At 38.5% G+C, this 25306-nt stretch overlaps 1 protein-coding gene across 8 annotated transcripts in view; it reads right to left on the bottom strand.

Moving 5' to 3' along the window:
• PLEKHA7 (pleckstrin homology domain containing A7) overlaps nucleotides 1–25306 on the bottom strand; it is a 271523-nt gene that overhangs the window by 37714 nt on the left and 208503 nt on the right. For all 8 annotated transcript variants that reach the window (XM_042445987.1, XM_042445983.1, XM_042445984.1 and 5 more), the window contains 7 exons: nucleotides 23961–24139; nucleotides 21716–22186; nucleotides 13491–14013; nucleotides 12725–12811; nucleotides 10211–10264; nucleotides 2608–2676; nucleotides 2422–2502 (listed from right to left, as the gene is read on the bottom strand). In XM_042445987.1, coding sequence (XP_042301921.1) covers nucleotides 2422–2502; nucleotides 2608–2676; nucleotides 10211–10264; nucleotides 12725–12811; nucleotides 13491–14013; nucleotides 21716–22186; nucleotides 23961–24139 — 1464 coding nt within the window. The remainder of the gene's footprint in view (nucleotides 1–2421; nucleotides 2503–2607; nucleotides 2677–10210; nucleotides 10265–12724; nucleotides 12812–13490; nucleotides 14014–21715; nucleotides 22187–23960; nucleotides 24140–25306) is intronic.

The following is a 25306-nucleotide window of genomic DNA, read 5'->3' as shown; positions in this document are numbered from 1 at the left end:
CGCGGGGAAGCAGCCTTTTGCCGCTTCCCCGCAGCCTGGAAAGTGGTGGATCGGGGCCTCAGAGGCTGCCTCTGTGACAGCTGAGGCCCCGATCTGGCGGGGAAAGGCCCCAAACGGGCGGTCTGTAAAGCGCCTCTGTCACAATAGCTGGTAGGAACAGAACGAAAAACTAGAAAGCACGTATTCACTGTAGAAGAGTTAAAGGAAACAAAGTCCCATGTGCTGTTGATGTTTCACAAACTTTATTATTTTAAATTACTTCCTTCTAATATTCAGGGTACCCACTTTGTTGAGAGTGCAGACTGCAACTCCAGAAATCTCTGATAATAGCCCCTGAAGAAAGCCAATTTGTGGCAAGGTCGAAATGCATTGGGCTTTTTAAGATAATAAAGCTTGTGGATAGCCCATGAGACTTTGTTTCCTTTCTGCAACAACTGGCAGACCAAGCAGCCACGCACCCTCTTACCTGCTTCCACTACCATTCTACTCGCAGGCCCAGTCATGGTCTGTGATGTCGGAAGGGGTTGCCTGGCCATGTGGATGCCCCATTTCTGCTTTTATGGGCCACAGAGGGGGCCTGTAAAATTGAAGGGCAGAAGCAGTGCACCAGACCAGGTATGTGCTGTGGGCAGAAACAGGCTGGATCCACAGGCAGGATATAACAGATTTGGCCCATTGTATCCTACCCATGTGTTCAGTGTCTCAGTCTACAAAAGCTTGTGTTACCAACCTCTTTCTTTCGGTTAATCTCAAAGGTGTTGCAAGATTGTTTTGCATACAGATTCAGACAAACACAGTTATGTTCTTGAATTGTACCTTGGGTTACATCATACACTGATTATTGCAAAATGATTTCTATATAGGATTGCCCAGAAGAATATTCAGAAGATACAATTGATCCAGAATGTATTTTGAATAAAACTACATCAGCTAATAATTTGTTTCCATGTACAATTCAAGTATTGGTGTTGATCTATATTGTGGTTGGCCTTCCTTATTCATGGATTTTTTTATCCATGGATTCAAGCATCCACAGCTTAGCAATATTTTAAAAAAGTATACATTTCAACTAGCAAACCTTGATTTTGACATTTTATATAAGGGACACCATTTTGCTATGCCATTGTATTCAATGGGATTTGAGCATCCATGGATTTTGTTATTCACGGGAGGTCCTAGAACCAAGCCTCAGCAGATAACAAGGGCCCACTGTATCCTGAACGGTTTAAGACCCGGATATTTGAAGGATTGTCTTTCCTGCATGAATACACTTATTGAGAACATTTTTGGAGATGTTCCTATATCTTCCAGAGATAACCTCAGATACAAACTTAGCTAAGGACTTTATCAGACAGGAGGAAATCGGGAGATTCAAAAGGCATTATCCAGGGACAGTCATGCGATCACGGCTAGGATTCTCACACACACCTCGATCTAACAGACTTATCCCAGGAAGAAAATGCCAGCAACAAATCATTCACAGGGAAATCCCGTGAATGATTTGTTGTTGGCGCATTCCTTGTTCTTCACGGGTTAAGTCCTGTTAGATCGCAACGTTGTGTGCGACTATCCCTGGATAATATCCCCTGTGTGATAAAATCCTAAGACTCCTAGGATCCTGCAAGAATGTGGATCATGAGCACCAAGATATAGAGAGGATGATAGGAAATACAGTCAAAATGGTTCAGACTCCAGGATGATTTCGATCCTAAGTCAAATGCAATAATATTTATAGTTCTCAGAAATTCTGATCCTAAACCTCTAATTTCATAACCTGCCTCCTCATTTGACATAAAACCAGTGTATTTAGCATTTCCACAAAATTTTCAATGTTTTTTTCTAACACCAAATACGCCAAAAAATACCAGCTAACATTCCAAGAGCCTGGTCATCAACAGCTGAGCTCAGGTCTTAGGACGTTCGGGCTGTTTAAAAAGTTAAAGGAAGGATAAGAAGAAAGCACTAAGCAAACTCAATAAAACATTCTTTTATTTTCACCTTATTTTTAATTTCAAATCCAGCCTATTGATGTTACCAGTCAAAACGCGACTTTTGTCCCCTTTTGCTCTGATAAATTATTGGTGATGCTATAAACATTTCATTGTTGATTTAGTCCATTGCTGTTCTCATTTGAATAGATATGTGTCAGAATGAAGAATTCTATAAAACTGGGGACATTTTTATTCATTCTTACTCCACTTCAAAGTGCACTTCAGCACTTTGTAAACTAGATTGGGAAGAACACCACTATGGCATTTGTCATATACATATATACTAAATTATTTATCTTACCACCTCTGTTCCCACCATGAGCACAACAACAGGACATGCTTTTAAAATAAGCAATTTCAAATGATTTCCATCCTTTAGTTTTATCACCTATTACATATATAAGGCAATGGGGAAAATTGCAGTATTTACTTTATTTTCCTTCAGAGCTCTTATTTTGTCTTCTAGATCTTGGAGAATCCTGTCTTGTTCACAGAAAACACTTAGTTTCACCTGCAAAAATATACATATATAGAAGGTTAGAACAATTAAAGGGCTAGGTTATGCTTGGATCAGGAATGTAACTGCATTCTTTGTAAAGTGATATTCCATACTTACATCAACATCACTTTCTCCAATCTTTATGGGTTTTGTATTGCGTTCCTTTATTGTATCTCGCCCTGTCACCTAAAAAAAAGGTGGAATTTAAAAATTTAGACGTCTTAGGACAGAAACAAATGAAACCCAATAAATGAAACTTTGTCTTGGAAACCTTTTATTTATTTCTCCTAAATGTTTGGAATAATTTGCCACTATCATTACAAACACATTCTCTATAAATTTGTATCTTTTGAAAAATGACCATCTTAAGTTACTTCTAGAGATCTATCTCAACAGTATGTATTATAAACAAATAATGCAATCCAGCATGTGCTGCTGCCACTCTCCATGTATTTAATAGATATTATATAGGAGTCTAAGAAAACCCTTTTTATACAAACATAGACAAGAACAGAACAAGTTGAATTCTATCTTTTCATCAAAGGGTACTACGGTATATTAATACTGATAAACCTTTGGAATATTTATGTCTAAAATTGAAAATCAGTGGTCCATTTTATGTGCTTATTTACTTTTTTTTAAAAAAAGATCATTCTAAAAACATCTTCATATTTCCAAAGACCACCAGTTCTTTGCTGCTGATTACTGTTTATACTATAGCCATACACATGGACACATGGACACACACGCGCGCACACACACACACACACACACACAACCGATCCACATCCACACAACCAAACCTGCACACACAGTATACATGTACATTTACATTAGAAAAGTATTATTAAACTGAAGAATAATTCAGCTTTTTAACATCCAGAATGCATATTTTTTTTCCTAAAGAAAGAAACACTGGATAAACATTTTATCAGACTTCAATTAAAATTTGCTAAGAACCTCTGAACACTACATGAAACCACTGTGAGGGAAAGCCATGAAGGACTATGCAAAAGATTTTTTAAATGTTATTCCATTTTGGAGGTAGAAGCCAAAACACCAGACTATAATGTAGAACCTAAGACATGATGAGGAGTATGGGAAATCACCAGTCCAAATTCTCCCTCATCCATGAACTAAACTGTAGCCATAAGCAACTGCTATTTCTCATTTGGGAATACATTGCAGATATGTGGATATAATAATGGCAACCTGCCATATTGGATTTTTGCAGGTTCATGAGATAATGGATGTGAAGCACTTTGAACATCCAGAAAGCGCCATATATATGCTAGGATTAGTACTAATTAGTTTTATTTACCATTAATTTGTCCCAGCTCCATCTTCAAGTTCCCATCATTGTAAACTGATAAAATGGAAGCCAGATCATCAAATACAGGACGGCTTGTTGCCTTTTGGCAATACCTAGGTTTAGATGGGTTTTCCCCCCACTATAGTAAAACACTTTTTTTAAAAAAAAAATTGATCCCTGGAATATTATGTGACTTTAACAAAATTTTAAGATAAACATGTAATGGAGACATACTATACATTGCACAAACAGGCTATAATTGGGGAAACCACAAATATGCAAGCAAGGGAACCTTTCTGAAATCTAAAGGGTATACAGCAAAGTGAAGAAAAATATATGCAAATATATTAAATAACAGTACATGTAAAATTAACTGATTGTAAAAGCAGCAAAATCAAAATGTAATCAGCATGCTTTCATAACTTCATAAATATAGAAATGGAATCACCATCACTAGTTTCCAACACATGAGAAAATGAAACCAAGCACTATCAGGCCAGCCAATAATTTTGCACAAAGCCTCCAAAAACACTTGCAGAAAGCTGTGGAGCTATACACATGAGACACCTGTGGATGCTTAGCTATTTAAACACTGACTGCCATTTGAGAAAGCAATGGAATGGCTACATTTCCCGTTACAGGCGCTCTTACATTTATACTGGATAGTAACCCTTGTGCTGAGCTCTTTAGCACTTTGTAAACCATGTTGATCAGAGGTCCATTATTTTTTATCTGTTTCAAACAAAAATTTTAATAGATATCTGGTTATAGAGGAAAAGTTGACAGCAAAAGCCAATGAACAAATCAGAAAAATATATATAATTTTTGGAATACAGTCATTTTCCTTGCTGAATGCTGCCTATTTTTGTTTATCTATTTTAAAGAATATGAAATAAGGGCATCATGCTCTTCTGATAATCACATTAGAAATCATGACCACAGGTTTTCGTGGGTTTTTTTTTTTTTTTTGGTAATTGCTACCTTTTAAAATTCAAAAGATATAGCCATGTCAGTCTGGAAAATGAATATGCAAAGGGATCTTGGCACACCTTTGAGATTAAATGAAAGAAAGAAGCTATTAGCATGAGCTTTTGTAACTTGAGTCTACTTCCTCAGACGCAGATGCAAATGCAGATGAGGAAGTAGATCCACATCTATGAAAGCTCAGGCTACCAGCTTCTTTGTTTCAGTCAGCCCCAAGGTAGTACAAGATCCATTTGCTACTTTTATACAGGGATTCTCTCTCTCTCTCCCCGTGTTTGTGAATATATATATAATTCTGTTGAAAGCATAGTTCATTTTCGTAAGCTGCTTTTTGTACATGAACTTGTCTAGTCAAATATGCTTGGATATGAAATGCCATTCACCATGTTGGTTTGTTCTGGCTGTTAAATTTCTGGTGAACTGCATACTGAGCCATTCTGCTCCAGTCAGTGAACAAAAAGGAAACACAGGCATAGTGTCATCTATCTCTTCAAAGAAGATATTTATAAGCAAACATTATTAGGGCATAAGAACTGGGAGGGTATGGCTGCACAGGGTCTCTGGCAATTATAATTAAAGAAAAATATTGAGGATGCTTGATTCCTCCCACACTGGCAAGGGTAGAAGATGTAGGTTAGACCTCCTACTCATCAAGCTATTCTTTGGAAAATTACTTTGATCCCAACTTCATCAACTAGCGAATCTGAGTGATGTCTTTAGGACTTTGTTACTGCTATTATCCCACAAAAGATAGCTCTTATGCAAGTTTACATATAGACCTCCAAGGCTATTTGTTATTTATGTATTAATTGTTTGTTTTGTATTATTGTTATAAAACAAACAAAACAATTATAAAAAAGAAGAAGATGCAATTTAGTACAGAAAGAATAAACAGTCATCATCAGCTTGGATCCTCTCTTCAGTATGAATTACAAAATGAGGATGTGGGACTCTCAAGACTTTAGAGATTAATTCTCTTCTGCAAACAAACTTTTCAATGGCCTTTTGCCCATGAAAAGATTACTGGAAGGAGAATTAATCTTGAAAAGTCTATATAGAGAGGTACATTCTCCACACTTACGTCCTCCTATCCCAAGGTCCCTTCAGCAATACAGGACATGTCTTCCGAACCCGAAGGGTCTTTTTTTCGTGAGCACAAGCTGGGGCCTATTCACAGATTAATTACTTGTATATTTTTTTCACTGCCATTCCTCATTCTCATTCTAAGCACTTCAATATTATTCTAATAGCAGAATATACTATAACCATGACTCAGTTGGAGAGATCCCACAAAAGCCTGAATATGCTTTAGTTTGGCAACTGACTATATTCTGTGAAGCATATAATGTGAACCATTCTTCAAAACATCACCAACAAAAGGAATGGCAACTGAGGTGCTATAAACTCAACACCCACAGAATTACTAATACTGCAGCTGTTTCTAAAGGCAATATTCTTCCAAAAATGCTATGCATTATTCACAAACAAATTATGAAGCTGAACATTAGGTTTACTACATTACTAGAACAATGTGTATTACATGCAGTGCTGTTTAAACAACCAAAAGGCATATTCTAGAAACATTTTTAATCATTTGATAGTAAGGGTTTATCTATATTAACAGTATTTTTACTCTAAGGTCTAAATTCAAAGTTACACTGGTGCTGTACTGCTAATACCACTGAATCGCTCCCACTTCTGCAGGCTTCAAAAACAATTGAAAATAATGTATCCCAGCACTCTGGAACACGGTTTTTGGGGGGAAGATGGGGAGATTATGGTAAGAAAATAATATTCTCCCTTTCTAATTTAACTGACAGGAATATTTTCATCACTGGATGTTAGCTACTGAATCCTACACCACCCCTATATCTACCCCCAAAGAACTCACTAGCACTTGAGTAGAAGATCTATGACTTTCCAAATGCTCTTGGTCTATAATATGTATCATCCCTGGTCCTGGTGGCTGAGAAGACAGAAGTTCCAAACCCAACAATATCTGGAAGGCTTCAGATTCCTAATCCCTGATGTACACAGAACTGCACTGTACAAGGAATAGCCTCATGAGTGAGATCACCCAATCTATGACTCAGAAGAAGTTTGACCTTTCACAAGTTTTTACAAACTGTAATTCTTTAGACATGGTTTTTCTGTGTATAGCTGCTTTCACTTGGAAAGCACTAGGATGTTAATATGGTATCTGGGGCTGCATCTGCACTGCAAGAATTATTCAGGTTGACATCATTTTAACTGCCATGGCTCAATGCTATGGAATTCTGGAGTTTTGTGAGACATTTTTCCTTTCTCTGTTAGAGAGTCCTAGTGCCACAACAAACCACAAATCCCAGGATTCCATAGCACGGAGCCCTGGCATTTAAAGTGGTGTCAACCTGGATTATTTCTGCAGTGAGGATGCAGTCTGGGACTATGGGGGGGGGGGAGGTTTCAGGTGGGGATTGAGCACCAGATACTGGACAATTCACTAAAATAAATGGAAACTGTTAAGTTATTATATTTTAGTCTTACCTGGCAAGCAGATTCCAGAAAAAGTGTAGGAACTTCTGTTTGGGCCCATCATATTAACGCTATAAAGTGCAAAGTTTTCCATACTATTTAAATCTGTACAAATCTTTCAGGGATTTGGACTAAGGGTCTATCTGTATTCTGAAAACATTGAGCTTTGTTTCTCCTTTTCATCTAATTCATAAGTGACAATGAGAGGTCCCCAACTAACTGGCCTTAGAGGGACCAAAAGGACAGGCCCAATGCCATTGGGCCTGAAGAGGAAGAGCCCTCCCCTCCCTCCTTCCAACTGTCATCTTCTGGCCTGGGAGGGAGTGAAAGGCCAGGCCCAATGCCATCGGCCCAGCCTCAATTAAGAAAAAGAGCCCTCCATCCAGTCCATCTGCCTTGGTCCAGGCCTCAGAGGGAGAGAAGAATGCTGGATCTGATCCCCTTCCCCCCCGTCACCATTCCCTTCTTCTTTTGTGTCGTGTCTTTTTAGATTGTAAGCCTGAGGGCGGGGAACTGTCTATTATCCCCTCTGTTGTAAGCCGCCCGGATTCCCAGTGATTGGGCGGCATATAAATAAATCCTATTATTATTATTATTATTGTTGCTCTGTTATCACTTGTGTTTGGGCTCTGATGTTTGTAATTGAAGAGCAAATTTTGCACAAGAATCCTAAAGTGGGCAGAAATAAAATTAAAATAGTGTACCATTCCAGATTTTTTTTAAGTATAAATTTTAGGGGCAAAAATGATTGCATGGCTGTAAAAATTTATAATTTCTTTTGTAATATCAAAAATATTTAATTATTTTTCAAATGTGAGGAAGCTGGGGTAAATTTCTTTTTTACTTAATACTTGAGGGAGAAGGATATGCTGTAGGCTAGTTTTTAGAGCAAGGGACTGGCAATAACACTTCTAAGGCCCCAAATGCACATGCCAAATAAATGCTTACATGATGCATACCCCCAAAGTGTCTGGAAGCCACTCTGAGGCCATGCTAAGAGGGGAAAAGCTGGACCTTTAAGGAGCAGAAATAATCCACTCCTGCAGATAGCTGGCCTGGGAATCCGGCGGCAGCCCACTTCGGAAGCAGGTCGTGCAGTCTCTGCTGTCCCTGCCCGATTACAACTGGAGGCCACTCTTTCCGGACCATGTGTTTTGGTCCTAAGTGCCCTCTCAAACTCATGGGGTCACCATAAGTCAACAGGGGACTTAAAGGAATACACACAGACACACACACAGTGGGAGCTCAAAATTTGGAGAAGAATAATTCAAAGGAGGATTCTGCCACATCCTGAACAGATGTCTAAAACCAAATAATAGGTGACTGGTAGCTAACAAAATGATTCAGTCCACAGACAATATGGAGATATTAAGGCTACATTATTTAACTGATTATAGAGCCTGCTCTCAGTAGGACTGCACTGACCTTAAAATATTGGATTCACAGTGGGGGAGTGCTACAAGATTGTGCCTGCAAATTGACATCTAAATGATATTCATTGCCAGTAACACTTTTATTAAGTTCAGACACTGGGCCAGTTTCAACTAAATCTCAAAAAAGATTATCTTTTTGTAGTGATTCATGTCATGAAAACTCCACACTGGTTTACTGCAAAGCACTCTAAAAAGCATCCAGATCTTTGAAATGGTTCAAAATAATCCCAGCCTAATATGTACTAAATATATATCAGTTTTTTTAAAAAAAAAACTTAAGAGATTTCCACTTTATTTTTTAGTACAGTACAAAATGTAATTTTTGAATTTAAATTTGAATTAATTTAATTCAATTTGACCCCTAAACCAAATTTCTGGGAGCATCAGGCACTAGTAAAGTATCAAGGGGGGGGGGGGGGAATGTGCCAACTTCGTGTTTTCCCTTTTCAGTATACTGCAGGTTTCAGTGGTGCTAGTTTTAAAATATTGCTGTTTATATATTATCCATGTGGTTGTCATTGGCAGGATACAGACCTCCCACCGCCCTGGTTTGCTGCACAAGGGAGCTGCAGCGGACAAACCGCATGGCTCCCACGCGCAGCAAAAAGAACCCCCCAAAAGCGGGTTCTTTCTGTGGCGTGGTTGTGATGCCGCAAGGTGCCAATGGCGCACTTGCAGCATCACAAGGGAGCCGAGACGTGCGGACGCTAGCCATCCGTCACGTCAAAATGGCGGCGCCCATATGTACAAGGCACCACCATTTTGACGCCTTCATCATGTGTGAGGGGAGTCTGAAAGTCCCGCCCCTCGCACGTCACGACGGCGCCCCATAGGGTTGTGACATTGCTAGGGTTGTGACTTGTAAGCTACCTGGAGGCTGGTCTCAGAAGGATAGATACAAATATTCTAAACAAACACATAAAGAATAAATAACATTATTATGAGAAATGTTTTAGAGGTGATCACAAATGTGTTGTGGTAGACAATTGTTTTCTTAGAAAGCAATTACAATTTGTAAATTAAATTACAATGTGAAGAATTTAGAAAATTCTAAGTAGAATTCCACTAGTGCACAGCTGGTTTACAGTTTTTGCTTTCTTGATCTGCAATACTTTCTGATTTGCAGTACCTACTACCTTCTGAAAGGTGAAACATCTGGAAAAGTGTACAGTGTAGCATACTGAGTATGAGTACAGTTAAATCAAGAAACTGGCCAAAACAGAGATCATGCTCTACTCTATCCCAAGCATGACTGGAATCCTTTCCAATTAATGCAAGAAGTTTTTTAGATCTAACCAAAAGAAACAGGTTGAGTTTTAATTTCTCCTGTGTATTTTTTACACTTTATATTTTAAATTTATCCTAGTTACAGGGAAAAATATCTGAATTTCTATTCATCAAAAAATCCAGTACTATAACATAACAGAAACTATATAAACAAAAGACAAAAAAAAGGCAAATTACTAGAGTGTTTTACCTTCAGATCCAAATATTCAAGGTCTTTCTTGAGCTGAATGTAGGTATCATCAGCCTGCAAATGAAAGTAAACAACAATAATAAAATACAATGTATCACATTATTGGACCTGATTACTATCTGATAATTCCGTCTAGAAATTTCAGCAAAAACATATAAAAGATAAACTAGCCAACTAGGAAAAACAGAATGTTATAAATATTACGACACTAAAATTTATGGGTGAATGAGAAATGTTCGAAGTGCAGCTATCGGGCAGTCTACCACATTCATTTATCATCCTAACAAGAAGACAACAGATTATTTTCTTTTCCACAGAACTATAAAAAGTTATCTGTACATTTAAAATTATTTTAAATAACAAAGGCACTTTTAGGAGGTAGTTATGATGCCATCTATATTAAATTTCTCATGATTAAAACTTCCTTGATAAAAGAAGTACTTCTCTTCATAGTTTATGTTTTTGCATATCTCAATCATTTTCAGTGAATTTTATTCATGACTTAAAATATGCCTTCCTTCAAGAATGCTTCATTACAGGAAAGAAGGAATAGGTTTGACTCATCTATTTTGAATTAAAACGTTTAATATCTATTTCTCTGAACTATCTCTTCTAGTTAGTGATCTTGTCAATGAACAATCAGTAAACAGTGCTGGTTTGAAAAAAAGATGGACAAATAGTATTCATTTTCCCCCGCCATGCATGTGTAATTCATAACAAGGTATAACTATTGTAGAAATATCACACTCCCATAAACTGAAGTTTAGGAAATGAGCAAATTCTACAACCATTGATTCATGCTCTTACGCTTTTTACTCTTCTATCTATGTTCTATCACACTTTTCATTTTACCTCCTTTTATTATGTTTGTGCTTGTTCTGTTGATATAACTTAAAAATATATTCAATAAAGTTAATTTTAAAAACTGCTACAAATATTTTTTTTAATTTGATAACACAGCCAAATAATTTGTGAATTTATTTGATCTAAATCCAGCTGTTACTTTCAAGCAGTATAGGCCAATTAAATTTGTGAAACCTTGGTAAATACTTAAGCAGGTGCTATTGATTCAATGGGTCTATTCTCTAGCTGGGATGATCAATTGGATTTAAACCACTGTGAATAAGATTTTTTTATTTATTGTGTTGAGCGAGAGTTATTCCAATATGATGGCTCAAGAACTTTGCATTCTGATATATTTAACCTTATATCATGAATAATTACATAATTTGTGTCTTATCTTACATGCATATTATTGTAAGATTTTTTTAACTGAGGGAATCTGAAGGTAATCAGTAGAAATAATTAACAAAATATTCTGAATGTTTAAATGTTGCTATTAATTTCTCTAGCTATCATGAAACTATTTTCAAGTATCACTAGCACTTCCTGATGTATGAGATGACTGTAAAGCACTGCAATTTCATTACAAACTATGTTTTCTGTCTAATTGTGATTTATGAAAATGGCATTATTGTTACCCTTCTGCCTTTGACTAATACAAATCTATCACAAAAAGGAAAAAAACAAGATTATGATGACATAATGCATGTATGAAGAAATGAAACAGTGTCTGTCATTTTTAATATATCTGAGTTTGAAAGAGAAAAAACAAGCAAGATGTTGTAAAGCAAGCCACTTCCATCATGAATGATAGGAAGAACTTACTTTTTTTCAGCCAAAATGAATAAATCTGCAAACTAGTAAGCTTGGTTTTTGAAGATTTTTTTAAAAAGCAACATTCACAAAAATAACAAAGCAAAATAATATTCATAAAGCAGTTATTCATATGCCATAGCATCATGTAGTTTAAGAATGCTCATAATCTCCAGCACATGTCAGAGCAAGGCAAAACCATGTATGATCCAAGGACTTGAACATACAGAAGAATGGACAAGAAAGCACAGACTCAAGCATGGCACCAGAGAAGCACTTGCAGAGTCACAGAATGTCATATACAGCACAGATGACCCAATCAGCAGCTGACCTGATAAGTGGAATTAGTTGGCAAGTGCTGCAGTAATTGGGCGATTGTGTAATTTCGTATACTAGCCAACTTAGCCTGATGTCTCCTTAATCGAATGAGAAGCAATGTTAGCTCTTCAGGCTGTAGGTATTTGGACACATTGTAAAGAGGAAATTAGCAGTTTTCAGGGAGAGTCACTGTAGCTATAATTCTTCACCTAAGGTGTCCAGAAAATGTTTATTTGGCAAGATTAGCAACTATTCCATATTTTTCTCTTTGGCTGGAAACTGTATTTTAATGTTAGAACACAAAAAAAGCAAAGCAAGGCCAATTCTTCTCCTGACCATAGTAAACAGTTCTGCTTAAAATGACTTCAGTGGCAGTTGAAAACAGGCCACATTTAATGCCAGGAAGTTCAAGTTACTTAATTCCATTAACAAGACATGAAAAATCAATGAAGACCATTTTGGATTCAGACATCCTTAGAAGTTCTAGTAGAATCAGCTGGTATAGAGGAAGAGAAGGAAACTTTAAATGCTCATACTTACCGATTTGCCATGCAAACTTGGAGCACTTACAGTATGGGTCATATATCCCATTGCTGGCATGGAGCGTCTATCTATGTGTGCTGAGTTCTGTATAAGTTGAAAAGCAGCATTAAGAGAAATATTTTGTTCTTTTTAAACACTTCAGACTTGGAATTCCAAGCCTCTGTCCTAATTTAAATCAAACTTCTCGCTAAACTTATAACCAATGGGAGATACTAATTGGCTAGTGTTAACAATAACACTGGAGATAGATTGGGGCCACGACAACCATATGACATGGCCCCAATCTCCCTTGAAACTGCCCAAAAAGGGAGAGGCAGTTTCCTGGGGGCATGCAGTGCCTAAATGACATGCCCCCGAGCCACTGGGAAGGCGGCTTTATCAGGCTGTCTGTTTTGGCCCTAAATTAATTTATAATCTGTAAATTTACAATGAGCTTCCTTCTCACCCCTTTTCTATAAGCAACAAGGTTTGCTGCATTTCATTTACATCACCTTGTCAGAGGCTAATAAAATCAGCCCACAGACAATATGCCATAGAACCAGTTTAAAGAGATGTTGTTAAACCTGCAGTTGCCTGGCCATTGAGGAAGAGCTGAATTGGTCTTGGTAATACCAGTAGCAATCAACAATAAAAAAAATATACTGACAGATAAGATTCTGACAGATTATTAAACAACCTACAGCTAAACTCTCAGAAACTCTGTTATGTGGTGTAATATTAACTAACTGATTAGTAGAGCAGAAAAATATATTAAAAGGGTTACCTTTCTAGTCGGGTTTCGAATCTTTCTTGGTGATCCAGCAAAAGGAATGTCTAACATCTGTCTTTCATCAGATGGTTTAACAGTAACCCTTTCTGCAGGAGTATGTGGTCGCCGGGGTGGAAAGATTTTAGGTGGTCCTGGTGGAGGGATATCAGAAGGAGATGGGGGTACAGAAACTGAACGTGGAACATCTAATGAACTTCTTCCCTTACCACGGTCAGTGAAGTCTGGAGAACCAATATAAATAGGTGCTGTTGGGCTGCCATGTTTAAACTGCTGTCTTTGTTGCCACTCATACAGCTGCCATACAGTACCATCTTTATTTGCTCTTCTCTCATCATGGGACATCTTCAAGTGGCTAACCCGGTCTTGAGCATATTTGTAGTCACTTGGCAAATTACGGATTGTGGGAGGTGAACTTCCTGGAGGCTGCCTGGTATTCTTTGGCAATGTATGATAATTTTCAGGAAAAGATACTGAATGACTGGGTGCTTGTCGAATAAGAGTCTGATCAGATGCAAGACTGTGTGAGAAAATTGTTTCATTAGAGATGAAGTAAGTAAAACATTACTGTTAAAGTCAAAGGCCACTAAATTAATTTTAGAAGCAACAAGTAATTGTTGCATTTTACTAGCCATAACAATCAGTATTTTTTTAAGGCTGACTTATGATGATGTGTACAATTAAGCTATTTTTACCCTTTGGCAAACAATTCTGCAGTTAATCAAAGCATCAGGGAAACATACAAAATTAAAATTGCACACCACGGGAAGCACTACCTATGTTAAGTCATTATATTCCTTTTTAAAAAATTCCTATCTGTTTCAGGTTAGAAAAACTACCGCACTTTTATTCATACTCTTTTTTGAAATATTCTGGCCAATAGGTGGTAGAATACCACACTCAACAATGTGATTTCATTATTGAGGGGGGGGGGGCGCAATTACCTTAATAAATAAAATTGAAAAAAGTAGTAAACATACACAAGAGCCAGCAAAGTGCAGTCGTCTGAGTGTTGGGCTCAGCCACAGGAACCTGCCAAGTAACCTTGGACACATCATACTCTCTGAGCCTTAGGGGAAAGAGTGGCAAACTGCTTCTGATTAAATCTTGCCAAGAAAACCATAGGAGAGGGTCTCCGTAAGTTGGACAACAAAACTTACATGTGAAGTTCACACTGCCCGAAAAAAACGCAACAAAAACCCCTCTATTAAAACAACATTGGCATTGTCCACTTTTTAGCCCATCTGTAATGGGCCTAAGTTAAACTGAGGTGTGCCTGTAACCTTTCATAAGTAACCTCCTCAGGACAGGGATATTCCGCACTGCCCTAACCCTAGTACGTGCTCTGTGCGCACAAAATGGTGGCGGCCGTTCCACACGGCCGCCACCATCAATACGTGATGACCGCGCCACCTCCAAACGAGGCGACGCGGTTGTGACGTATTGGGGTCGCGGCAGGGCGCCTAGGGAGCTCCGGAAGGAGCTCCGTTTCAGAGCTCCTTCCTGCTTTGGTCCGCTGGGCGCAGCCTTCAGACGGCTCCGTTTCAGAGCTCCTTCCTGCTTTGGTCCACTCCGTTTCAGAGCTCTGTTTCAGAGCTCCTTCCTGCTTTGGTCCGCTGGGCGCAGCCTTCAGACGGCTGCGCCCAGCGGACCAAAGGAGAAAGGGGCCAAACGGCCCCTTTCTCCTTCCTCCCGCCGCCGCAGGGTGTCCTTGGGGCTTGAAGCCCCAAGGACACCCCTTTCCAGGCAGCGGGGAAGGGGCCTTTTGCCGCTTCCCCGCAAACCAGAAAGCGGCGGATTGGGGCCTCAGCGGCTGCCGCTCTGGCCACTGAGGCCCCGATCCGGCGGAGAAAGGTGCGCCTACAGGCCGCCCCTAAGAGGCGGTCTGTAACGCGCCATAGCCTCTGACACCCAGCCCCATTTCCCCTCCTTGTTCTCTCTGTACATGGAAGATTTTTAGCAACCTCTGCACTAAGGGGACAGGGAAGGAAAAACAAATACTTGTGGTACCAGGCTGCACCAGCATGTCTTCAGTAATGCAATAAATAAAGCTTGAGCTGGGAAAGAGCAAGATTATATTCTGTTATGATCTGTACTATATGATGAGTACCCAGCTTGTTGGGGGCAATTAGCTTACAGTTGTAAACCGCTTAGGCACTGTTAGTTTAGTATGAAGTGGTATATAAATGAAGCTGTTTGTACTACTACTTTCACTACTACTACTACTACTACTACTACTACTACTATTACTGTGTGCTCTTGCCTACACCAGACAAGGTAAACAACAGCTGTCTGTAACATGTTAAAGAAGCACAGACCAAAGTCTGACCATCAAAACAGAAATCATAAGAAAGTGGAGCCTAGTGAAAGAAAAAAAAATGTAAGGCTTATGTGATGTTATTGTTTCATTACAGATGTGTATATTGTTAGTTTTGGATAATAAGTTTATTGAAAGATGTTGAACTGCTCTATTTACTGTGGTGTACCAAACTATCCCTATTCTTACCACACGATTTCTACCTCTGGTACTAAATTTTCTGTTAAAGAAGAAATGCTTAGGAATGCATCTACTTCGTAACTGAGATATACCTGTATCTTCAACGAAAACAAGGAGAATCACTTAAGGTAATACCTGAAGTGAAACCATATCACCACTTGGCTCTATGGCGTGGCACAATGAGTAATTTTTGTTCAAGAGAAAAGCAGCTTAAAGCCTGACCAAGTAATTTAATAGGAAGTCATCATGTCACATAAGTAGTCTCATCTTTTGCACAATTAAGGAGCTATTGATTTAATGTGTCAAGTCACTCTCCTGGGCTTTCGGCCAAATTAACATTAAAAAAAACCACATTATTTTTGCCTGGAAGAAAACAAGAAAAGATTTATAGCACTTGGGCTGCAACCAACACTAAAACTAGGGTTGGGCAACATGAACAATTACCCAAAGTAAGCTACACAGACAAGACCTATAAAATGGGAATAATATTATTCAAGTGGTAGGCTCACCAAAAACAATTTCTCTGGCACTGATGTTGCAATCTACCCAAGGTGTAAAAACTGTTACTTATGGCTCAAAGTCAAAATATAAGATATTGGGGCACCACCTGATATCCTTTTTCAATAAGTTCCCAAAGTGTGAGTGGCAATGCAGACATGTTCATTTCTTGTTTCTTTCAGGCCTAAAGTCTGGGTATACTTCAGGCATTCTCTTTTCCAGCTCAGTTTTCTAACCTTGTATAACAAGGCCTCCACATTTAATTTTGTACAGATTGAAAGTGGTATCCAGATGTCATGTGACATCATTCCTGTCTGCTGTGACAACGTGGGCCAAGAAAGTTCATATGGAGAGAGGTGTTGGCCCCTGTCCCCTATGCAGTTGTCCATCCATGCTTTAGAACAGTGGCCCCCAAACTGTGCCCTTTAAGGTATTTTGGACTTCAGCTCTGAGAAGCCTCAGCCATGTTGGTCAACAGTCTGAAGTCCAAAATCCCTTAAAGAGCACAGTTTGGAGACCACTGATTTAGAACCTAATTTGTGATAGTACTGTAGGAACTGCCAAGCAAGGCATTGCAATATAACAGTATTTTTCTTTTGCTCAAAATTTTGTGGTTCCAATCCATTTGACTATTGGTTAAATTAAAAAGAAAATGTACGATAATACAAAAACCAAATATACTTCATATTCAGTATGCAAGAATTTATGGTACTCTGCGTATACTTTCCCCCTATATCATGTATAACTGATTTCTGAACCAGGCCTGCGATGTTTTAACCAGAAAGCACTTATGGTGCTTATTCTTACACATCAGATGATAAACCAACATAAGGAAAAATGGAGTCTAACTCCTTTTTCTTAGGGTCCTTTATACAAGACCAGGCACATCTTAAACTATCCAGAGGGCAGCACTGATACAGAAAGAGGGAAAGGTAGCAGCAGTAGTACCAATAGTACATGAAAAAGAGAACACTTATTACATTCAAAAGCAGTATTAATGGATGATAAATTGGAATTGAAGATTAAACTATTCTTTCAAGGCTTCTTTTTTGTTCACCATCTGAATTGCATTCTTCCACTTTAAGAAAAATATTTTGCAACAAAAATATACATGTTAAAGTAGATTAGATCCAGAGAAGGTCCAGAGAAACCATTAGGCATGCAAAAGTGCCTATATATGTATAGTGAGGCTTCTTGACTCTTCCCCCCTACCTCCATCCAACAGCAGTGTCCTACAGTGCATCTTACAGTCTAGAATTGTTGTCAGGGAAATTTTATTTTATATTAGTGATATCCTACTAATTTCTGATGCATGTTATCAGGGAGCATATAACAGGAGGCATTTAATTCCTTTGTTTCATTAAATTCATTAGTTACTGTTTTGCTTTTCTGGGCAGAAAGCATAGTGCTGGTTATGACCCAAGGAACCTTATATGGATTGGGTCAGCTATCTTAAAGATTTTATCTGCCTACATGAGCTTCCTCAAAAGAGGGCTTTTTCTTAGTCATGGCAGGGAGTTGGATTGGATGGCCCTTGTGGTCTCTTCCAATTATGATTCTATGATTCATAGACCTGTCTGGCAAGGACCTGTGAGACCTTCAGTGAGACTTTGGTACTGAAGGATATTTTTAATATCCTTCCTCTGGCAGTTAAAGACCTTTTTTTAAAAAAAACAGGTTTTTGGCAATTAACAGGTTATGCAGAAGGGCCTTATTTTATTATGTTTTCAAATGTTTTAACATTTTAAAACAGATAATAATAATAATAATAATAATAATAATAATAATAGGAATTATTTATATGCCGCCCAATCACTGGGAATCCGGGCAGCTTACAACAGAGGGGATAACAGACGGTTCCCTGCCCTCAGGCTTACAATCTAAAAAGACACGGCACAAAAGGAGAAGGGAATGGTGGGGGGGGGAATCAGGTCCTGCATTCTTCTCTCCTTCTGAGGCCTGTTATTTTTTAACATAGTTTTATTTAATTTTTAAATAGTTTTTATCATCACTGTTTATTAACCTGTAGTTTTAATCTACATTTTGAGCTGCTTTGAGTCACAATATTGTATTGCTGAAAGGCACAATATTAATATATGTGTGTGTGTGTGTGTATAGACTCATTGCAGCTTTGTGTCGGTGCCACAGCAACTGAACGCTGTGGCCCTGATCCGGAATCTAGAGAGCACAAAAAGGAGCCAGAAAAAACATTTCCTTTTTGTGTCCTCTAAAGGGTGTCACAGTCATGGCGGCGTTGCTTTCTGACACCCTTTTGGCGCTGCATCTTCTAGATGCAGCGCCAGGGCCGCACCATGATGTTGCATGCTGTCTAGAAAGGTGAGCGGCATCATGATGTAATGGGGGCAGAGTCGTGTGGATGCTGCGCCGTGGCTCTGCCTACAGGACAGCAGAAAGTGCCGGTCTACATAGTCCCTAATTCTCAAAAGTTTCAAAATATATGGGCTGTTGTGAATCCAAGCCAAAACTTTTATCTCAAACATCTGTCACGCCATTTGTAATGGCTCAAAGTACTAATCAATTCTCACTGTATTTGTGGACACAATCATTCCTAGGCATCCTCTCCCATGGTTTACTAGGGAGTTGACAGAGATGAAACGAATGGAATAGAGACTAGAGTGTTAATCGTGGGAAACTCAGAGTAAGTCTGACTAAAATAGGTTTCAGTGAAATAGGTGAGCAAAAACATTTTGGTCCAGAATGCTCCCAAAAGCCCTCTATGAGGGGGTGGGGGTGGAGGGCATTTCTACCACATCCAGGGGCCAAATAATTTTTTTTACAAAATATGTATTTTAAAAATTACCCCTTAATGCCTTATTGGATGTGGGGGAGGGGCATTTCCACCATGTTTTGGGCCCACCCTGGGCCAATTTAGGCCCAAGAGAGGCCTTTCTTGAAGGAGGAAATGAACAGGAAATGATTTCTACTCAGTTGTTTTTTTAAAGGCCTGTCTTGGGCTTAAAATGGACCAGGAAGCCCTCTAAACATGGCGGAAATACCCCATGTCCCCTAGAGACCATTTGGAAGCAAAAATTCATTCATTTTTTTCTGGGAGCGAGTGCTCCTTCTTAGTCCACCCATAAGCCTTTCTAGAGCTTATGGTCAACTCCCATCTCCACAGGCTCCTGGATGAAACTGACTATCTAGATCCATTTGAATTTGGCTTCAGGTTAACAACCTGGCTGCAGTTCTTTGGGCCAAGTGAATTTTCTGAACACATTTCAAAGGCAGCCCCACATAGAGTTCAATACAGTAATCCAGATGGGATGTAACCAAGGCATGTACCACCGTTGCCATATTTGACTTCTCCGGTTCAACATAAACATGAAATTGCTGGGAGAAGTTATCCAAAGCCCGGGAATTTGGTGTCATCAATATGCTCATGACACTCTCTGTATTCTCTCTTTTCTACCTAATTTGAAGGAAACTGTTTTGGTACTAAACCACTGGCTCTGGTCAGAATGGACTGGAAGAAGGTGACAGGGATTCAGCCTATGCCGGATGGCATTACACTTCCTCTAAAATCTCAGGCTCACAGTTTGGGTATACTGTTGGACCCAACCCTAAGCCTTGATGCCCAGGTTTCAGCAGTGGCCAGGAGTGCATTTACACAGCCATATGTAGAACACCAGGTGCACCTATTCCTTGAGAAGTCAGATCTGGCTATATGCCAGTCATACATGCCTTTATTGCATCCCATTTTGACTACTGTAAAACAATGTGCAAGGAAATGCCTTTGGAACTAGTTTGGAAACTTCAGTGGGTTCAAAATGCTGACTAGAGCCAGTTATAGGGATCATATATTTCCCTTGTTGAAATGGCTTCTCAACAAAATCAGCTGGCAGCATTATGGCATGGGGAGTGTAAGGACCAATTTCTACTTAATGTAATCTCTGCCATCTAAAATTAGTATACTTTATGTGTATTTCCCACTTACTATTGTGTGTGTGTGTGTGTGTGTGTGTGTGTGTGTGTGTGTGTGCATGCACGTGCAGGTTATATCCTATCTGAGAAGCACAGCATATCCCCTTCACTTTGGTATCTAGCCCATCCAGGTTTCTAAGGAGCAATTTATTGATAGGTTCATTTTTGTTTTATCTGTGTGTGAATGCTGAGAAATCTTCTGAAGACCTGGATTCTCTGCAGATAAGCTCAGTATTTGCTGGGTCTCTTTTGCTGGTCTCTACAGAATCCACAAGATGCACATCTCTATGTTACTCTGACATTTAAATACGCACTTGTTCTTATACTACATTACAAATTTGTTCCTACTGAAAATTAAAATTGGCTCCAACTGTACTTGGATTTGCATACTTAGAATGCACACTGGTATCACCTGATGGGAACTTACTGGAGCAGCTCTTTACATAAAACTGAAGGAAGAAAAGATAGAAGGGACCATTCCAATGGTAGATGGAACAGAAATCTTTCTCCAGGAATTAAGAAACAGAATAAAAATGCTTAAGTAGTTTCCTGACCAACCTATCTATCTATCTATCTATCTATCTATCTATCTATCTATCTATCTCTATTTAGAAAGCACGTACTTACAGTAGAGGAGTAAAAGAAAACTAAGTTCCAGGTGCTATTGATGGCCCAAAAAAGCCCAGTGAGCTTTGTCCTTGTCACCAATTGGCCTTCTTTGGGGCCTATTAACAGAAACTTCTGGAGCTGCAATCTGCACTCTCAACAAAATGGTCACTCTGAGTATTAGAAGGAAGCTTCTAATAAAGTTTTTGGACCATCAACAGCACGTTTCACCCTTTTGTCTCTGAAACAGTCGTGTGATGGTGGAAATCTAATCAAAATACTAATTTTTTTATCATAAAACACGTTAATTTAAGGAAGATTACAAAAGCACACTTATTCCTATACAGCTACCCATGCCACTGAAAATCTTCCCAGGAAAATCAGTCCAGTCTTACTGTAGAAGATGAGATAGGGCATGGGGGACAACTCATGAAATCTGTGTGATCCTTTCTCCTTAGTGGCTCTATCCACCACTTTTTTCAGAAGGAGTTAGCTTTCTGTATGTTACCATGATCACTTTTCTCAGAAGACAGAGGCCTGAATTTTATGAAAAATTTTCAAAGCTAAATTTACTGTCGCATTATAAGAACAGTTCAAGAGATGGTGAGTAGAAAGACAAGCAAAGTATCAATTGATAACTTTAAAAAAATAAAGTAGATAAACCTAGCTTATTACTAACCTTTTTGTGTCTCCTTTCTGCACTTTCACCCAGTGTTCTATGTGAGCCATGTTGTTTTTCCTTTGTGTTTGCTTGTTATGAGTTGGTCTGGAAATAAATCCTCGTTTATACAAACTGACACCATTCTGCTCTACAGGGCCAGTACTTGCATTTAAGGAATTGGAAAGCATTCCATTCTTTTCAACAAGCTGAGCTGTTTGGGACCGAGACAAAGTTGACTCTGGATTTGATGTGCCAACTTCTAATAAACGTTTAGATTTCTCCCTTTTTGATTCCACAGTGTTCTTCCTGACAGTATAATGCTCATCCTCTCTTGATTTTTTAATCTCTTCATGCTTATCATATGCAGAGATTTCCGGTGATTTTCTATAATTTCCTCTTGCATCAACAGGCTCTGACTTTGCGCAATCTTTGCAGGCATCCACATGATTGGCCTGGGGAACAGCTTGCTGATCTATTTTTCCTATTTCTCTGTGGAAAAAGCAAACACATATACTAAAATCTAAACTTTATTATGACTAGATAAAAATTAAGTGAAGGATTTTCACATATATTCAAAGTAGCCTGAGCTCTGGTATTGTGCTGAGGAAGGCAGTGGATGTCTTATCACAGGTGGCAGCACAGTAGGGATCTTTTCTGCAATTTTATTGTACCTATTTCCGTTGTACTTTACATTTCTTGTTGTATTTTAATCTGTTGCTGTTCCCTGCCTTCATCCATGGAGAGGGGTGGGAAAGAATAAATCATATTTATTATTATTCTTTTGAAAACAGTAATGCCAGTGTTACAGTTATTGTGTTAGCCTAACCCAAGCCTAACACAATAACTGTAACACTGGCAATCATGCCCCAAACCATCTACCTGGTGGCAAATGCCACACCCACTACAATCAGCAATACTATTGATAACCCTGGCAGAGCATTCCTCATTGCTCATCCTGGAAGAGCATAATAAGAGGATGTGCTAATTATTCTTTCTTTTGAGAATATTCAGCCTACCTATGAGAGGCAGGTGGAAATGGTTTTACTTCAGCTCTTTACTTTGTCCATTCTCATAGTTTCTAGAAGTGGGGGAAAGATAGGCTGCACTTATGCAATATTTATTTATTTCAAAGAATATTAATTTCCCTAGATAAACATTTATTTATTTATTTATTATGATCAACTGATCAAACATTTCCCTAGATAAAAACTCATGCCCCCTTTAACAACAGATACCCTTGAGATGCAAAATAATTTCCTTTATAGAAACTGGAGCTAATATTGTACAATAGGGATCTTTCATTTTCTGAGAGGTCATTTGTAGAAGAAAGGCAGTAAGGGCTGGGCAACATGTTTTACTTAATATGTTTATATACTGCCTTCTGGAGGAAAGAAAGCCCTCCCAAAATTACTTATAAGACCTGTAAAACAAATCAAAATACAACTAAAACCAATCAAGGCAAAACACATTCTGACATGCAACAACTAACTTACTGATTCACACATTTTTGTGTCATTTTGATTGCCCTCATACATATATTAGCACAACATGGAGTCTGGAATTTGTTCCATGGCCAACATAGATATCGCGGTATTTTGTATGCCTCACTCATAATGTCTATAAAAGACTAAGTAAAACAAAAATGTTTTTAAGGTCCACTTAAAGGTAATTACCAAAGAGGCTATGCATTCTCTGTGGAGGAAATTCCCTAGACAACTATTATAAAGTCTCCTGCTGCTTCCCCATTGGCCATTTAGAGGCACAGAAAGCTTGTATCCTAAGCCAAATGTTCTTTCTGACTTCATATTTTTGAAAAAGTAAAGACTGTAGTCAGTCACAAAATGCACAGATCATGAACAGTAGTAATAATAAAGATGAGTAATATAAACATAAGGACTTTTCTGTTTAATAGCTAGAATAAAGTTAAATGTACTCTCTTGTACAGTCTGATGGCATTTATTATAAGAGGTGGTGAAAATTTCACATAATGAATGAACGACTTTTATTTACAGCACATGTCCAGACACAATGGATCAACTTATTTATTTAGTTCTAAACATCAGCAATAAAAACTAAATAACTTCCCTTGCCTTCTCAAAACCTTCCTTTTCTTAAACATACAGGGTACCATCTACTTCAAATTTATCTAATAATATTTGAAAGAGAGTGAGAAAGAGAGAGATTTCCAAGATTACATACTACACTAACATGCATGCACACGGCTTATGATTCAGACGAAATTTAGGTAAATCCCTCGACTTGCCTCTTTGGTGATGAACGTGTTTGCATAAGGGCAGCTTGATTCATAGCCCGGATCCAGCCATTCATATCTTCTTGAGTATCTGCACTAAAGTAGTATGTACGCATCCCTGAATGTTCTGCCTGAGAGCCAATAACAGAACTCTTATTACAGATATATGCCCTCATACCTGTATGGACAGCCTGAAAGAGCAAAGACAGAAGCATTAGATAATTTTAAAGGACAGAAAATAGCCCCTTCAAGCCCTTCCACTCTTATGAAAGTAGTGTAGTTATTTCTGAAATGCCACAAAATTTCTCAGTATTTCTAAATAATCAAATAATAGCCCCTGTAGAATCATAAAATCATAGAGTTGGAAAGAGACCACAAGGGCCATCCAGTCCAACCCCCTCCCATGCAGGAAATCTCAATCAAAGCATTCCCCGACAGATGGCCATCCAGCCTCTGTTTGAAGACCTCCAAAGAAGGAGACTCCACCACACTCCGAGGGAGTGTGTTCCACTGTCAAACAGCCCTTACTGCCAGGAAGTTCCTCCTAATGTTGAGGTGGAATCTCTTTTCCTGTAACTTGCATCCATTGCTCTGGGTCCTAGTCTCTGGAGCAGCAGAAAACAACTTAGCTCCCTCCTCAATATGACACCCCTTCAATTATTTAAACAGGGCTATCATATCACCTCTTAACCTTCTCTTCTCCAGGCTAAACATTCCCAGCTCCCTAAGCTGTTCCTCATAGGGCATGGTTTTCAGACCTTTCACCATTTTAGTGAATGTACCTAAAAAGAAAGTTGAAATACCTATAACACTGAACTGCAACAACCTAGCATTCTGCAGTTTTCTAACTGCATTTCTTGTACGGTAGGTTTCCATTTTAATTTAATTTCACTGTGACATCACTGCAGAATTAGGTGTTCCTCTTCTCTGCTGAATTTCATTTATTACAAACACTACCCTAAACAAGCAAACAGATGTATTATTTGCTCATTTTTTATATATTTATGATATAACATGTAGTTATATTTTATTGATCATTATATGATCAATACTAAGTAGTAAAGTAAGGTACGAGTCTTATTGCACCATCAGTTCCATTTTAAAATATCATTTTTAAACTAAGACAAACTTTCTATTTTTACTAGAAAACATATAGATCTTTTTAAAAAATTGTTGTAAAATTACAAGTGCCTGTTAAAAATTAGCATGAGTTAGAGCAGTGTTTCCCAAACAGTGTTTCCTGAACTTTGTTTTGGACTTCAACTCCCAAAAGCTCAGTTTGGCCAACAAGCAGAAATTCTGGGGGCTGAATTCCAAAATGTCTAGAAGACCAAAGTATGGCAACCACTGTGTTAGAG

Source organism: Sceloporus undulatus, chromosome 1 (assembly GCF_019175285.1).
Source record: "Sceloporus undulatus isolate JIND9_A2432 ecotype Alabama chromosome 1, SceUnd_v1.1, whole genome shotgun sequence".
In the NCBI taxonomy this organism is placed as follows: domain Eukaryota; kingdom Metazoa; phylum Chordata; class Lepidosauria; order Squamata; family Phrynosomatidae; genus Sceloporus; species Sceloporus undulatus.
The sequence above is the reverse complement of the archived record's forward strand: the minus strand, read 5'-3'. Positions and strand labels throughout refer to the sequence as shown.